Genomic DNA, 13,995 nt, shown 5'->3' with positions numbered 1-13,995 from the left:
GGATTTACATGTCTTTATAGTTTTGACCACCAGGGGTCTCTGATGAACACTGCAGTCGAGGACGTTAATCGCGTAACGCTACTTTGAATTAAAAATACTTCGATTTTTAACAATGAATACAAAAATTATAAGTATTGATTCAAATATATATATATATATGTGTGTGTGTATATATATATATATATATATATATATATATATATATATATATATATATATATCAAATACTGTTTTCATGGTAATCTATCCTAATCAAAATTAGATCATACATGTTCGTCAATCCAAAACATTGTAAAAAAACAAAAAAAACATGACATACATACTGTATTATGGCACGTTGACGTAGCGGATACAAAATCTGACTCAACAGTTGTGCTCAGCTCAGGCCCTCCAGACTGGAGCCTTCATTAATTTCAGATGTTCCAAGACATGGATTAAATTTACAGTTTTCCACAGTTCGTAACACACGTTTCTCAAAACACTTAACGCATTCCTTCAAATTGTACACACAAACCTGAAAACCTCACACACACAAGATGCTAGATCTGACACTCCCTTTTCAAGTCGACACTTTGCCATCAAATCTCTTACGTCACAAAATGGAACTCGTGTTCTCATTTGGTACACACATTCTTGAATGACACACACGTACCAGTCAATTGATACACAAAGCTCAGCATTTGTTGCACACTACCAAGACTTCACAGCACACTGAAGTGCAAAATTGAAAACCCAATTATAAAAATGCAACATACAATGTGAATAGCAATGCCTCATGAGAATGATGGATTTTTCCTTTTGGAAAACGGGTGTGTTGGCTCACTTCTTCAAGCATAAAATATCACACAAGTATGCAACAATTCATTGTTTTATTTACAGAAAATGCATGTAAAAAAAAAGAAAGGAAAAAAAGTCATAAGTTTGCCTCAAACACCCCCACAGGAGGAATTACACCACATCAAGTCTCCCGTTTCTATCTGGCCACAGGGCCTCATCCACCCCACATCACAGAGGATGGTTTCTCTGGCAAGGCACCTCTGCATGGTCTATGGAATATTGCATGGTCTGCAAGGATCCTCGTTTGGATTTGCTTCAGTGTGATGGCATTGTTTTCCCTCAACATGTTCACAATTTCTGGCTCCTGCGCTGTAGAAACAATGCGTTTGTTCTTCAGTCCTGCAAAATACAAATACTGTCAGCACACTGTATTCTATTGATATGCAGTATTACAATATTATACAGCAGAGAAGACAAGGCAAATAGATTTACTGTAGTACTTGTTCTCTACTCTGAAGGTCCTGATAATTCCAGCGACAGTGAAACGGTTGAGGTTAGGCTGGACTCTCAGGTATGCCTCTCTCATGCTCAGACCATGATTCAGGACCTAGTCAGGATTTGATCAGAAAAGATTGCTCTCCACCTCCTCCTTCTTGTCCCGTGTCCCACTCTTCCTCTTCCGCTTTTGTGATTGTCTGTTTTACAAGCAGTCCAGGGAGAAGGGAGGTCTCTTGCCCAAATTCAGCTGGGATAGAGCCTGAGCATAGAAAATGGATGTTTCTCACTGTATCTATGAGAATTATTATATAGCGGCCATTTTGAAGATGCACCAATTTTATTTGGAGGAGCCCGTTATGTGAGGGTTTCAAGCAACTCGGCTCCATTCAGTAAGTAGCCTGCTGTGCTGCAGGAAAATGCATGTCAACATCTACAGAATCAAGGAGGCAACCAAAAAAAGCTTTATTGTGTGGATTTATATTATTATTTAAGGGTAAGTGTTGTGTGAAAAGCAGGATATAAAGTGACAATAATTACCATCTGAGGTGTCGTTGTATTCTCTAATAAACACGAAATAAAAATAAAAAAGGAATTACTTACAAATGTACAGCCTTCATAAAGTATAATTATATCACAAAATCCTATTACAGCAGTGTTTTTCCAAATGCCCTTTTATCACAAATAACACAGAGCTATTAGAGATGTTTCAGTCCTTATTATTCTTCCCAGAAATACACGACTTTTAGTTCACATTGAATTGAAGCATAAATACATGTGCCGTTACCAGTTCACCTTGATTATGCAACCTTCAGTCATATATTTGAACTGACTTTGCAAGAGGGTGAAAGACATCGGTGAAAGACATTCAGATTATTAGCTGAACGGGTGCCGTTGTCCTTTGCAGCTGTAGACATCTCAATTATATCGTTTGTCATGACGTCCTGAGACAACTGGTCGCCGTCACTACACTGCGTCATGTGGATGTGCGTGTATGCACCAAGCAGGCACTGATGCAGATATTTGGCTGAGGGTGTGTTGATTGCACCACACAGGACAGAATGATGCGTGTATAATACAACACTCGCTTGGGTTGTAAAGAAGAAACATTTGGCATGCTTTGCGCTACAGTCGTCCTTTTCAAATGTGCACGAAGAAACGTCTGTTGATCCGTTGCGTCATTTTCTGTTTACGTTGCAGTGTTTTTTGCGTAGAAAGCAGGCTACACAGTGCTTGGGCTCCTCTCTAGCCTCCGTGTGTATATTTGGCCTCGAGTTACGTCGTTTCGACTTGACGGCGCCCGTGCTTCGTCCGTAGCACCTTCTTTTTTGTTGATTTCCCACAGTAATTTAAGTTATTTAAAGTTGTGTTGTTACCTCCAGCAATGGACGTACATCGAGCAGGCCGGCGTCACATTTCCCACGAGCTCCGCTTTGCCGTCCGTCAGCAATGAATGTCCGTGCGGAAAAACGAAATATTAGTTCCGACTAGCACGAGCCTAAAAGTTACCGCAAGATTACCGTACAAAGTATTTTGATGTCAATATTGACTTTAACAGTGAATTCCGACTTAAGTCGAAATTTTGATTACATTGCCAACGTAGGAACGGAACTCGCCCGTAACTCGAGGACTCCATGTATACACTACTCACAAAGGCTATGGCATAATTGGTCGGGTAAAATTTCAGGATGTACCTAAAATGGACGTCACCCGAACTTAATTTGAAATCGGAACTTGTCAATGCACGTGTCTCAACCAGTACAATCAAAGTCCTCTTCAACATGCTGAGCTTAGAGTTTCAGTGTCATCAACAGGTTGTAAGTTAGAGATTTACTTAAGAGAGACTCGAATAGTCACTGAAAGGCATAGAAGTGCACGTCGACAGTGGGACATTCAAGATTTTAGAGGTCAAATTGAACACTGACTACCCCCTCGTCCCCACTGTTAAAGTGAGAAACTGACATCAGCTCAAAAGGGTTTGCACTTGCCTAACAATGCCACAAGAAGGCCTTACTAGATGGAGCTCCTCCGCTCAGTTCAACATAGTTGCTTGGGCACCAAGATGGCGCCAGAAGGTGCCCAAAAAGTAGTGTATTGGTGTGTTTCAGGAAAAGGTACAGCAAAGCCGAATATCCAGAATATTTTGAGAGTAGTGTACGTAACGTGTGTGCATTCATGTGCGTGTGCGACTACTTTAAACTGTCCGGTCAGCCCCAGTACGCTTCCGCACAACCTTTTCGTCTTTCACCTGGTCCACTGCCAGAGTCTCCAGCTCTGCTTGGGGTGGGGCCATGGGTGGGGTCCCATGGGGGATGCGGTGAGCCACCCCCACGTGAGCCCTATACTGGCGGTCCCGAGCCGGGCTGTGCCGGGGGCTGGCCATGGCCCCCGAGGGAGTGACGGGCGGGCGTTCCGAGGCGATAGGCGGGATGACGGCGGGTCGTTCTCGTACCACCTGCAGATCCGGAGACTCTCTCCCCGCCTGCAGGAAGGGCGTCGGGTCGGGCATAGCGTCCAAGGCCTCACGCAGGACCACCCGCTTGCCGTCGGTGCCAAGCCGGTACACCTCGGTCAGCTCGGGGTGGAGGGGCTGGGAGAGGCTCTTCCTCATACGGCGGCGCGGGGTTTCGGGTTGCCTGTCTTTGGGTGGAGGAGGCGTGGGCTTGAAGGAGGCCACCGGGCTGACGTTGGGGCTGGCCTCCGAGGAGCTGCCCGCCAGGAGTTTCTTCTTGGTGGCGTGAAGCTGCGACGTGAGGTAAGCGATGGTGCTGGCTCGCTGCTCCAACTCTCCGGACAGGACGGCCAGCTTGTGGCTCTTCATCTTCAGTTCCTCCAGGTACTTCTTCTCCCGCTCCTTGATGGTGTTCTCCAGCACGAAGATCATGGCGTTCTTCTGCTCCAGGTCCCTGATCAGCTCCGTGTTCTCCTCCTCCTTCTTCTTCAGCTCCGCCTCCAGCTCCTCGCACCTCCTTTGCAACTCTAGGCATCGCACCTCGCCGCTGTCTGCATGAGCCATACCGACCAGTTAGGACAATGATGAAAACAATATAACAGTGACATTTTGATACAATTTAATGGAACAGTACAGTACATATTACTAGCATTGCGCCCAATCCTCCCAAAAAAACTCAAGTTTGTTCAATCATAAATATTGCACCGTAAAAGAAAACAAGCCATTTTCAACATTTTGCATTGCTCAATCTTGGGTTGGATTGGACGATAAACAAAATTTAGCTCGGGAAATATCCGTTGATGTTGAACGACAAGCGCCGAATCATATTCATTAGGGATGTAACAATATCCAAACAGTATGATACGATAATTATCATGATATTGTGGGGAGGTTGGCGATATAAAAACAACTCGCGATACTGTGTAAAAACTAGGGATGTCAAAATTAGTGCATTAATTTTGAGTTAATTTAAAGTTCCTTTAACGCGCGATTAGTAACCGCCCCCTACATGGAAAGCCTGTACTGGGGGAATTCCAGTCACAATGCAGCTGCCACGTTAAAATTTTGCAGTAATAAATGTAATAATAATGCATATATTTGGGGAGACTTGGGTCAAGTTGTATTTTACAATTTTAAAAATGTGCAGAATTTCACAAGTTACTTCACGTTAAAGATTAGATAGCTCTAAAAATGAAAAGAAAAATGCACTGTGCTGTCACCGTCTTACAAATGCAATTATGCCATCTAGTGGCAGAAAAATGACCTCAACACAAATCAATATCACACTCGTTTTTTACAGTACAGTACATATTTGTATATTTTAACTTAATTTTATAAATTATGAAATTACTGTATCAATGATTAAAAGATGCAGCCATATTTCTTAGTTTAATTTTTTTCTATTTTTTGTTAACAAAAGTATGAAAACATAGGAAAAATATTTTACTGAAGATTTTATTGTTTATTTAGAACAGATATAAAATTTGTGATTAATTGTGAGTTAACCATTGAAGTGATGTGACTAATTCTGATTAAAAATCTTAATCGGCTGAGCACCCTTAGTAAAAACTCACGATTTTGCAGAAATTAATAAATAAAATAAAGGTATTTGTTGTATGACTGATTTATATGAGAGAAAACCACCGCAGTAACCAAAACATTCCAAATTCAAATTAAACTGCACTAATAAACTAACCACCAGAGGGTGCTATAACTACACAAATGGAACACAATCTCACTTTTTTAACAGATGTGCTGTTTTTAATATTGTGACATGAAGACAACGATATTCTGGCAATTTTAATATTGCGATACCACGACTGTCATTTTCGCTACATCCCTAATATTCATTGACGGGGTGAAAATAAAAGCATGCCGGCCCACCAGGCCTATAAAGCATCGGGGGAAACCCTGGTTAATAATTAGTAAACATAACGCCCACAGCATAGAATTCAGGTGCGACCCCAGTGATATACACAATAAAACAGTATGCACTATAAATCATGTATGTTTACATAATGTACACATTACATCGTCAATTTATGTGGCCCTTAAAATAAATTCATATGTCTACCTAATGTTCCTTGCTAAAATCTGGACTTAAATATATCGGCTTCAAATATCGGTTATCAGCCTCCTTGACTACTAATAATCGGCATCAGTATCGGCCCTGAAAGAAACATACCGGTCTATCTCTATCTTCAATCTGTCATTTGGCTTGTTGGGATTTTTTAACCAGAGGTGAGCATCGTTATTGACTGGAATTGATGATTGATGGAAGTGCCCATCTTTTGGCGTGTGCCTCAGCACTTTCAGCGAATGCTTGATAATGTGAAGCCTTGAAAAAAATGCACACATTACTTCTGTCGATCGCGGTGAGTACACATGGTCCTTCTTGTGTTTTTTTGTGAGGCTTCGCATGATCAAGAATTTGCTGAAAGTGCTGATGCACACGCCAAAAGGTGGGCACTTCCATCAGTCATCCAGTCCAGTCAATGACGATGCCAACCTGTTTTTAACCATGTGAAGAGAGCAAACCAGGGGCATTTTGAAGGTGACAAGCATATCATTAGGAGTACTCGTGCTGTGTACAGAACGTTCTTGTCTCACATTACACCAAGGACCTCGCTCTCTGATGACCTTTGTTGTTTTTCAACATGGCCACACCCCAGACAAACTATATGATGGCTCCGTTACTGATATGTAAAATGTGTATAATAAAGTGAGAAAGCATCGTGATTATTGTTTGTTCCAGTTTTTCAAAATGAAAACTGTCTATTGAGATGAATTGCTATACATGTTTTGAAGTACTTGTGGTATGTTGTCAGGCGCCGTGATGCTGAGCAAGCCGTGCGTGCATTAGGGCTGTGACACATAATCTCATTTCCTGCACTCCAATCTCTGATGGCCCATATTGACATGATAGTGCCTCTCCCTCACCCTCTCATGAGTGAGCCGCTTATGATACTCTACAAATCTGGTCTGAGCCATATTAAAAACGAAGCCAGCAACACGCAGGATCAGGCTGTATACAAACAAATATATAGCTTAAAAGAACTAGAGCTGCATGTTGCCTGCTTGGAGCTTCCCTGGTTGTTAAACAACTGTCCTGTTAGCCAGTATCAGTACTTGAGTCACATGATGTCAGCCATGGCAACGTGGGGGTTGGGCACTTGGCAAACAGCAGACAAATCTAATGAACAATGAGGAGATCCACAATGCAATGATTCACAGCTCGCCGCCTGCTGTGAATGTCGTACACTTTCGCCATTTTGTGATCAGATTCAAAGAAATCCCTTAGAAATGATGAATTTTCGACACAGATTTAGAAATGGAGAAACACACTTGGTAACGGGATCTTACCTGAAGGATCGGAGCTTCGCACTGTCAGCTCATATGTCAGGTCTGTGAAAATACAAGAGGGTGATCATCAGGCAGCTCGCAGGCACATTTCAACAAAGAAGCGGTTACTGTTATTATGAAAGTCACTCTACTCTTTTCACATTTTACACATTTTTAAAACGATATGCTTTGTAATTAGTTCAACAAGTGTGTACAGTAATGTGTTTTGCTTTTTATGCATTTTTTTGTGACCAAAATGAACAGTTTTAACCAAAAAGGTGTCAGGCAAATAGAGATATGGATCGATACAAGATTAAAGAGATTTCTCTGTCAATGCTATTTGCCCTTGAAATTCCTCTTGGCGACAGAATGAGATTCCTCTGAAATTCAAACATAATTTGCTTCTCCCACTGATCGCTGAATCAGTGGAGGCTGGTGTTTGTGGATCTCATTCGGCTTCATCTATCTTTCCTTCCTTTCTTTAGTCTTTCCTCTGGTCTCTTGAGGTCTCCCTAATTTGTTGGAATTTAGATGTTTCTGGGGTTGGTGAAAGATTCTGGTAAGTAGGTGTTTGTATGGTTGGTGCTGGATTGCCCTTTTTTCATCTTTCTTTTCTTTGCTCCTTCCTCTGGTCTCCTGACAACTTCATGACTGGCAGGACTCTGAAGTACCCGGTTAGGGTGAAGGGGTATGGTATTTTTAACAGGTTTCATGTGAATTAATGAGCACAAACTCACACGCACATACACACACAAAAGAGAGCAATGATGATGAGACGTTGACTTGTTGACTCGGTAAGACTGCCGAATGAACAATACTGATCTCTCTCAAAAAAAAGAAAGATTCTTAAAGGAACATCAAGCGGGAAAGTCACCTGTGCATTGCTGTTGTAATCGGCGTATCTCCGCATGCAGCCCTTTCAGTGTGTTGGCGTGGTCCTGCTGGAGGAACAGCAGGTTCTTCTGTGCACTGTGCAGCTGATTTTCCAGCGGAACGTTGGCCGATGCCATGGCTGATTACATTCACACACACGCACACACACAAAAGAAGGAAAATGTTACAATGTAAACAAGGGTAACTTTAAGGTCTCTTATAATCTATCTGTAATGGAAGTAAAAATTGAAATGAAATAACCTAGCAAATTAAAATAGGGTGGGCATGATTTGACTCCTTGAGGAACACCAGTTTTAGATGAATTGTGACTTTTTCAACAGTACGAGATGTGAGAATCTCTCTGAAGCCTGCTATGCAGAGATTCCACCAAACATCCTTGGCAAAAACAAGTACAGTCCTTTTTGGACTATAAGCTGCTACTTTTTTCTCTTGCAGTCAACCATGCGGCTAATACAAAGGTGCGGCTTATCCATCAGATTACAAGGGGGCGCACTATAAAGGAAGCGCAAGAGTGTCAGGTAGAGCAAAACAAACCAAGTGAGCAAAAAATGCAGTCGGAGAGACAGAACGAGAGCGAGACAATTTGCAGCCTCATTATGAAAAAAAAAAGTGTCAGGAACCCGCTGCGGTAATATTACGGTCAGGTGCGGCTTATATGTGTAACAAATTTGAGTATTCCTCAAATTTAGCCAGCACGGCTTATAGTCAGGTGCGCCTTATAGTCCAGAAATTACTGTATCATAAAAGGTGCTTGAATGTTTTGAGCACCCCTTTTCAATGCTAATATTGTACAAAATAATGGTGCCTGGAGGAGTAGCCATGATGTGAATGAAACTTCCCATAGCTGACGTAATGTTGCTCTTCTAGTTCAGTGCACTCTATTTTCTTGAAATGCTTCAGGACACGTGCCACAATCGATACCACACAATCGACAGAACAGAATTCTTAACTCTCAGTTAATTGATTATCATGACCATCCCTAGTACAACCAACACAAACAAAAGAAAGGTATGCTTGAGAAGAAGGCTCTATTTCTTCTACAACTTACAAGTTATTTTCTTTTAGTATCAGGCCATGGCTCTCTTGGTTTGCGATGTAACTCCAATATGTGCATAAATCAGAACACTACATAGTCTTTACACTAACACAGGAGCAGTTATAGTCAATATTTGTATGACAACCAATTCTAGGACGTGTCTTCTTGTGCTGCATGATCTGATGACATTATGACACTAAGTTCATTGCATGGCGTTTGGATTGTAACCTGGAATAAACCATAAAGCTGATCCAGCATCATTAAAAGTTGGTCCAGCTCGATTTGGGCAGAATGAGTAGGCGTCAAGGTTTGTTTGGCACGGAGAAGGTATACATACTGAATACACCATCAGTTAATCTGACAACGTGCAGATTTTCACATCTCATGTGATGTTAAAAAATGGCTTCTAAGAGGCAGTGCTAACCAAATCGGACACCATGTATACAGTATGGTATAATTGACTGTTGTGAATTTTATATATTTGTTTGCCTAAAACAATAAATCTAAATCTGGTACAAGGCATCACCTCTTCTTCTGAGAAGAATGCATTTTGTACGTTGTGTCTTTTTTAAAGAAAGGAAATTGAAACTAAAGTGGGTGCAGAGCTTGGAGCACATTGATCTAACGTAACAGGCCTCTGAGAGTGACGCAAGCATCTTTAAGTCTGCATACATCTGATACATGCTTCCCACAGCCCTCGGATAACATCACTATACTATAAATAATATATAACACCTCCTAATTGGACACACGCCTTTGACCGTATTGCTTAAAGAGTGAAATATTGCGAGAATCTTTAAAACATAGGGAGTATAAAAATAAAATACAATAAAAACATTTGCATTTGGTGAGCCATAAAGGCTGAGGAGTTGATCTATTATTGATGAGTAATGTTGAGTCCTTCCAGTAAAGCATTGCTCTCACCCCAGCCCCTTTCCTAGAATAGCTCAGATTGCTTTCCGTGTTGTTGCTAAGGCATAACCTCACACCAGTCATGCCATCACATCAAGGTGACTCCAGGCGGACAATTGTGTCGGATATGACAGTGAAGCTCCCCCTTTGGTGATTATAATCAGCCAAACCATAGAGATAGCATGCATTTACGTAAAAGCATTGGAATATTGCTGTGTACCAAAACCTGCTTGTGTTGAACGTTCCAGATACAACATTAATAATCAATGAACTGCAGCAGCATGAAACATTAGCCACCAGCTAACAGCCTCAGCACGGCACTCCCACAGTCGTTGACACAACATTGGGTACCGCTTTGAGCTCATGATTTACATGTTTTGGATTTGATTGACACTGTCTGAGGAATTTCTCTACCATTGTGATGGCAAAGTATTTCAATCAAGATTCCTCCTTTTCATTTTTTTAACAGTGAAGGCTGAAAAAAGTTCTGATCCTATTTTGACAAAGTCTGTTTTCAAGTATCAAAATGTCGTCAGAAAAATGAAGTCAAATGTCTACTTAACTAGTAAGGAACATATTCATTTTTGATCATTGTGCAAGTATACCTAATACGTGTGTGTGTATGATTGTGCGTGAGCGTGTAAGGGTGGATGCTGCATACTTCGCAGTGCACTTCCACTTTCAGCACCTCTGCATTGCGGACAGCACCCAAAGCCAGCCACACACAACGTGACGTTGCATCCAGGCGGCATACATCAACCGGACGACACCGTACCATAATCTTGCCAAGGTCCAAAGCGAACACACGAGCATCTTTATCGGTACCAAGCTAAAAATGTTCAATTCGCGGTAGTGGTAAACAAAAGGCCGTGCCGAGCGGCACAGCTTAACCTACATTTGGAGCAGATCGCTTCCTGTTTGTTTATCAGGACACCAATGCAGCCTTAAAACGAACATTGTCTTATGCTCGTGTCTTCATTGGAAAGGGTCAAAAGAGACGTCCTAGTAGCTGTTACTGAAAATGAAAACGGGTGCAATTAATGCAAGATGGTTTGTGCATTGTGGACGATACGTGGAGACGAGGCCCACAGGAAGGCACCCATCAGCATTTTGGACACATACCATCATGTTTATTCACTGATGAAGGGCATTTCTAAGACATAAAAGCCTTTCGCATGGAACATATCAGAGTTGGCAACCCGCTTGGAATGCGGAACTGACAATATACGCATGTGCACGGGCCATTTAAACACAATACGAAGGCGATAACGACATTCTTTGAATGAAACAATTGCGCGCCCATAAAATGGGAAGTTCCCGTGTGACGCTTTGTGAGGATGTTAGCTTAGCCGGGGACAGCTAACGATAACATAACACACCCCTCGCCCCCGTTAACATATGACGTTGTGTGCTTGCTTACCTTGAGGCTGAAATGAACTCCGTCCGTGGACAATTTGACCGAAGACGGGCAAATCGTGGTGAAACAAGACAAGCCACCGCGGCTTAAGGATGTTGTGCCTCGCCGAGCATGTCGCTGATGCTGCCGAAGGGCGAGGAGAGCGGAGAACGGCTGTGTCCGTCTGGCTGTCTGGATCAGGTTCCTATCATCTCCCTAAGCGACAACACTAAATAAAGCGATGCATCATGGGTAGCAAGGAGAGACCATCTCAGCTCGAGGTATTCAGTGAAAGTTTGTTATGATCTTATCTACCAACGACACCAGTACATGTAAGCAAATAACCCATGGAAATGTACTCAGGTGAAATGACAATTATATTTAGTAAGATAATGTGAGGTGCTTACGGTTTGCACTGGTCAGCGTCATTGCCATAACGACAGACTGTCACATGTTCATAAATGATGATATTCCGCCATCTAGTGGCAGCATTGGATTTTGTAGGTAAAGCAAGTGGGAGGGGGTTCTTCTGACGTTTACTTAATTACGTAAGGCGTGTTTTAATATCAAGATTACGTCTCTTTATTTGCCATATATGACAATCCATACATGGTGCATTATATATAATTAAACTTGGCATTTTAAAATACTTTTTGAAATTATATAAAATAGCAAATATGGAATATCAGATTAAGGCAATCTGAACTCCTGCAGGTAACTCGGTTCCTCCAACAATCCGAAAACGTTGGGCGTTATTTTATTTTGAAATGGCTTGGTCAGAACCAACAAAAAGCCAAAAAATGGACAAATAACGCCCAGGGGTTAAATATATATATATTTTTTTATTGAAGACTAAATTGTCAAATGGTATGAATGTGTATTGATAGGCGACACCCCATCTATCTCTCGCTCAAAGTCATCTGAGATAAACTGCAGCTCACCAGAGACCACAATGAAGATAAACAGTAGGAAACGGATAGATAGATAGATAGATAGATAGATAGATAGATAGATAGATAGATAGATAGATAGATAGATAGATAGATAGATAGATAGATAGATAGATAGATAGATAGATAGATAGATAGATAGATAGATAGAAAGTCACATTCCCCAACCAAGTAATCTCTGTTTTAAGAATATTTAATTTTAATATTTTTGAAACCATAGATTCATTATGTAGAAAGAAAACATATGTAAAATACATGCAAGTATTGTTTACCTGCTGAAATATTGTTGTAGGTCCTTCCTGGCACAGCATTAGATTGTGATAGCTTTTAAATTCATCTAGTGTCTTTAGTTTCAGTGTTTGTGGCATGTTGCCTACCTACAGCCTTGACCTCACTTATTCTTCAGGCTGGCAATGATTTACACCCACAGCCTGAAGAATAAGTGAGGCGGAGAACAAACACTTTCTCAAGAGCAACAATTATTTTCCAGCCATTTGTTTTATCATCTGACTGCTAGCAGCTATCTCCTTGGGTTGGACGAGTTTAATTCTTAATTTTTTTTGTCAAATGGGAAATTACCCCTTTCATGGGATGGTGATAACATTCTCCAGGTGGGAGAGGAAAGTACATTTGAATAAAAACAAGGGCACAGTATCTGTCTTAGTCTTTAAGTATTTAATACAATAGGCCTAGTCATAATTATATATATATATTTTTTTTTTTTCAACCATTGTCATCTTGGTCAAGTGTACAATTAGCAGCCAATTTGTTTGCTTACATTTGACCATGTCTGAAGGGAAATTCTAATCTTCACGTTTGCATTGATTAAACAAACCAGGAAATGGTTGCTTTAATTGGGAGTTTTGATTTGAGCTTGTGCAGTATGTGGGGTTCAGTGGTGTTGTAGATTTGACTTCATGATCAAAAAATAAATTAAAATACAACTATAAGAGGGCTTTCCAATAGGTGCCACGGGGATTAGGGGCTCCTCACTAGAGCTGCCAATGGTAGGACTCCATATCCCAGGAGGCACCTGAGGATCAAAGACTGCAAATAAAAAAGACGTCTCACACAGTATTTTTAGTGCTTCTGAGATCTCCAGTGGTCTCTGGGCTCCATCTGGTCTAACTGCACTACTCATCCTTTAGTTCATGGCTCCAAATAAAACATAAGAGCCCTGCCAAACAAAACCAAATACAGAATTATTTTCTACCGTGTGTGTCCAGACAAAATACAAGGGAAAAAAATTAACCCTGAAGTTTTCCCATGTTGGGGAAATTCCCATCACCACATGGTCAAGCTTCATCTTCAATCAATCAATCTTCAATCTGGCAAAGGTCAGTGTCAAGTTCTTCTCCCAGCGAGAGAGCTACTTCACAGCTTCGCTGTCCACACCCTGTCTGAGCTGAGAACATTTATTTTCGCCGTCCTGTCTTTCTTCATCACCTGAACCGCCTTCACACCATCTTGTGTTCCCACATTAGGCCAAGATCACAGGTGCTGTGTCCACAACAGGCACGTAAGGACAGAGGTGGCCGAGTCCTTCGGGCCTCACAGAGCGACTCGTGCTTGACGATCCGCTTTCAAAAGAGGGCTGAAGGATGACCACGAAACAACACCCTGGCCCAGCTGCTTGAATGGAAACTCAACACCAGCCGCGCTCCATGAGACTCACCCGCACAGGAAAGCCGTGGATTACTACCGCTTCTTCCTCAGCCATCTTCAGTGAAGCCGCTGACAT

The 13,995-nt window shown here is 41.6% G+C and overlaps 1 protein-coding gene across 3 annotated transcripts; it reads right to left on the bottom strand.

Moving 5' to 3' along the window:
• Nucleotides 1-850: 850 nt before the first annotated feature.
• ccdc92 (coiled-coil domain containing 92) lies at nt 851-11,648 on the bottom strand. 3 transcript variants are annotated; one of them, XR_013293582.1, is made up of 5 exons: nt 11,329-11,648; nt 7,941-8,078; nt 7,088-7,129; nt 1,270-4,275; nt 851-1,176 (listed from the first exon to the last, which is right to left on the bottom strand). XR_013293582.1 is itself a non-coding variant. In XM_077562478.1 (4 exons), the coding sequence occupies exons 2-4, from the start codon at nt 8,074-8,076 to the stop codon at nt 3,467-3,469; spliced, it is 987 nt and encodes a 328-aa protein (XP_077418604.1). In that variant the 5' UTR covers nt 8,077-8,078; nt 11,329-11,648; the 3' UTR covers nt 851-3,466. The 3 variants fall into 3 exon arrangements, 1 of the variants encoding a protein (XP_077418604.1); XR_013293583.1 differs by having other exon boundaries at nt 1,278-4,275; XM_077562478.1 differs by having other exon boundaries at nt 851-4,275.
• Between the last annotated feature and the right edge of the window lie 2,347 nt (nt 11,649-13,995).

Source organism: Vanacampus margaritifer, chromosome 3, assembly GCF_051991255.1.
Source record: "Vanacampus margaritifer isolate UIUO_Vmar chromosome 3, RoL_Vmar_1.0, whole genome shotgun sequence".
NCBI classification, from domain to species: domain Eukaryota; kingdom Metazoa; phylum Chordata; class Actinopteri; order Syngnathiformes; family Syngnathidae; genus Vanacampus; species Vanacampus margaritifer.
The sequence above is the reverse complement of the archived record's forward strand: the minus strand, read 5'-3'. Positions and strand labels throughout refer to the sequence as shown.

Bases quoted from the DNA above. Each gene is read 5' to 3' on its own strand.
- ccdc92 (XM_077562478.1), bottom strand. From the start codon at position 8,076: ATGGCATCGGCCAACGTTCCGCTGGAAAATCAGCTGCACAGTGCACAG. The intron at 7,130-7,940 runs GTGACTTTCCCG...GTATTTTCACAG, and splicing joins ATTACAACAGCAATGCACAG to ACCTGACATATGAGCTGACA. The intron at 4,276-7,087 runs GTAAGATCCCGT...TGGCTCATGCAG, and splicing joins GCGAAGCTCCGATCCTTCAG to ACAGCGGCGAGGTGCGATGC.